We start from the raw sequence: 2,500 nt of genomic DNA on the forward strand, positions 1-2,500 counted from the left end.
CAACAACAACAACAACAACAACAACAACAACAACAACAGCAACAACAACAACAACAACAGCAACAACAACAACAACAACAACAACAACATTGATATTAATAATAATAGTAATGATAATTGTAATATTAATAATAATAATAATAATAATAATAATAATAAATAATAATAATAATAATAATAATAATAATAATAATAATAATAATAATAATAATAATAATAATAATAATAATAATAATAATAATAATAATAATAATAATAATAATAATAATAATAATAATAATAATAATAATAATAATAATAATAATAATAATACATACATACATACATACAAACAAATACCAAAGACTTTTTTTCCCCATTATAAGGGAGGTACCCAAAAACAAAGGCATAGAAGCCACTCCCACCCATTCCATCCCTATCGCATTCCACTCCCCTCCACCAACTTCCCTCCCTGTTATCTTGGCACCTCATGGATGACGGGTCATCCCTGCATCTCGCACACTACCCTGGGTCAGAAGCAGTGTCACAAGACACAACATATCTACAGCAAGGCCTCTTTATTAAATCGGCAACCCCCCCAAACCCTCCTCGTCCACTCATGCAGAAAAGGAGAAGACGGGGAGAAATCCCTTCGGGCTGCATCAAATTGTTTCTTACGCAAACTTCCTCACACCCAATCCCCCACCCATTCCACCTCATGCATATCATCATTTTCCATATACTCGTACAACCATTCCCAAATCACACTTGTCTTTTGTCCTCTCCCGTCCTTCTTTAACAGACGTTCTCTCTTTCTCAAAGCCCCTTTTATCCCATCCATCCATGTCATCCTAGGCCGACCCCTCATGATCACTCCTTCCACCTCTGCCTTCCACACCTCTTTTATTTATATTTCCTCACTCATTCTTTCCATGTGTCTAAACCATCAAAATACTCTTTCATCAACTCTATCCCCCAACTCCCTTTCAACCCCGTTCTCCTCCTCACCTTCTCATTTCTCACTATATTCAGCCTAGTAACCCCTACCACAGTTCTCAGACACCTCATCTCAAACACATTCAAACTCCTCTTCTCTTCCTCTGGTATGTCTCATATTTCTGCCCTATACAGTGCTGTCGGCACAATCACTTCTCTACACAATCTCCTCTTAGTATCCATTCTCAGATGTCTATTTCTCATTACAAATTTTAATCCCCCAAAGCTTTTTCTCGCTTCTCTCAATCTACATTCTACCTCCACCTCCAACTCCTCCCTTTCCTGCCACATTCGCACCCAAGTATCTAAAACTATCAACTTCCTTCAGTCTTTCTCCCTTAATACAAACTTCCAGTCTGCTGCCACTTTATCCCCTTGTACATCTCATCACCTTACTTTTACCCACTGCAACTACCTTTTAACAATAATTACACTAATAACAATAATGATAATAATGATAACAATACTACTACTAATAACAATGATGTTAGTAGAAAAACAATAATAAGAAAAAAAATTGTAATAGTATTCTCGGAGAAACGTGAACATATGGTAACCAGTTAACTGGTACATTATTTAGATGATCTCTAAAAAGTGACGTTATATACATATGTACTAAGTATCAGAAAGCTATAAACTAATATGTAGAATATTTCCTGGAATATTGCAGTTAAACATAGTTGGTAATTGAAGAATAAAAATCGAAAAGATGCTGATGATTTGATTAATGTGTGAACCATGAAAACGTCACTGGAGGAATTACTTCGAAATAAATGGACAAGTAATAAGATATTTGCGCGGATGGAAGAGTTAATTTTCTTTCAGTTTTATGCAAAGTTCAGAAAGGAAGGATGGTGTAAAATGGTCGGTTAATAACATTATATCGGTTACTTGGGAAACTATACTGGGTAAATCATCCGGTGCTCAGAGGAAAATCTGCTTAATTAATTTACCAGAAGCGGGAGTAATATGGTCCGGAAAACGCATACTGGAGTTTGGAAAACAGGTTTTCAAGGTACTTGACCGGGGTTATGGGGGGAAATGATGTTCGGGTTAATTCACCGGGCGAATGGGAAGTAAGCTCCAGATTACCGGGAGCATGGGGGGGGTATGAAGTCTGGGTCAATTCACCGGACGTATGGGAAGTAGGCTCCACATTACCGGGAGTATGAGAAATTATGTCCGGATTACGATCGTCTGGACTGTGGGATGACTCTGACGGGAGTTCGGTCGATACTGCATCCTTACTTCGACTGGACGTAGGGCCGTCCTGCCGCCCACGCTTTGCCCTCACGCACGCCCGCACAGACACCACCAGGATGAGCAGCACCACTGGGATCCCAGTCAAGGCCCCTCCGATCACCACGCCCATGGGAATGCTCATTCCACGGTCGCGATCACGGGCTGGTTCTTGAGAATTAATCGAAAGAAAATCTTCATTAGTCTCTTGATTAAAAATAAAGGTCTATGAAAATAATAATAGAGTATCAATATCTCAAATATCTTTTGCTAAAATATCTGAATA

At 38.4% G+C, this 2,500-nt stretch overlaps 1 protein-coding gene across 4 annotated transcripts in view; it reads right to left on the minus strand.

Annotated features, from left to right (window-relative positions):
• Window positions 1-2,500, minus strand: part of LOC143019535 (uncharacterized) — a 313,311-nt gene that overhangs the window by 92,064 nt on the left and 218,747 nt on the right. For 2 of the 4 annotated variants that reach the window (XM_076175249.1, XM_076175251.1), the window contains exon 15: window positions 2,224-2,385. In XM_076175249.1, coding sequence (XP_076031364.1) covers window positions 2,224-2,385 — 162 coding nt within the window. Of the gene's footprint in view, window positions 1-2,136; window positions 2,386-2,500 lie in introns of all 4 variants that reach the window. The other 2 variants (XM_076175248.1, XM_076175250.1) reach the window with 1 other exon arrangement.

This window comes from Oratosquilla oratoria, chromosome 37, assembly GCF_046742065.1.
Source record: "Oratosquilla oratoria isolate Oo_2021 chromosome 37, ASM4674206v1, whole genome shotgun sequence".
Classification (NCBI taxonomy): domain Eukaryota; kingdom Metazoa; phylum Arthropoda; class Malacostraca; order Stomatopoda; family Squillidae; genus Oratosquilla; species Oratosquilla oratoria.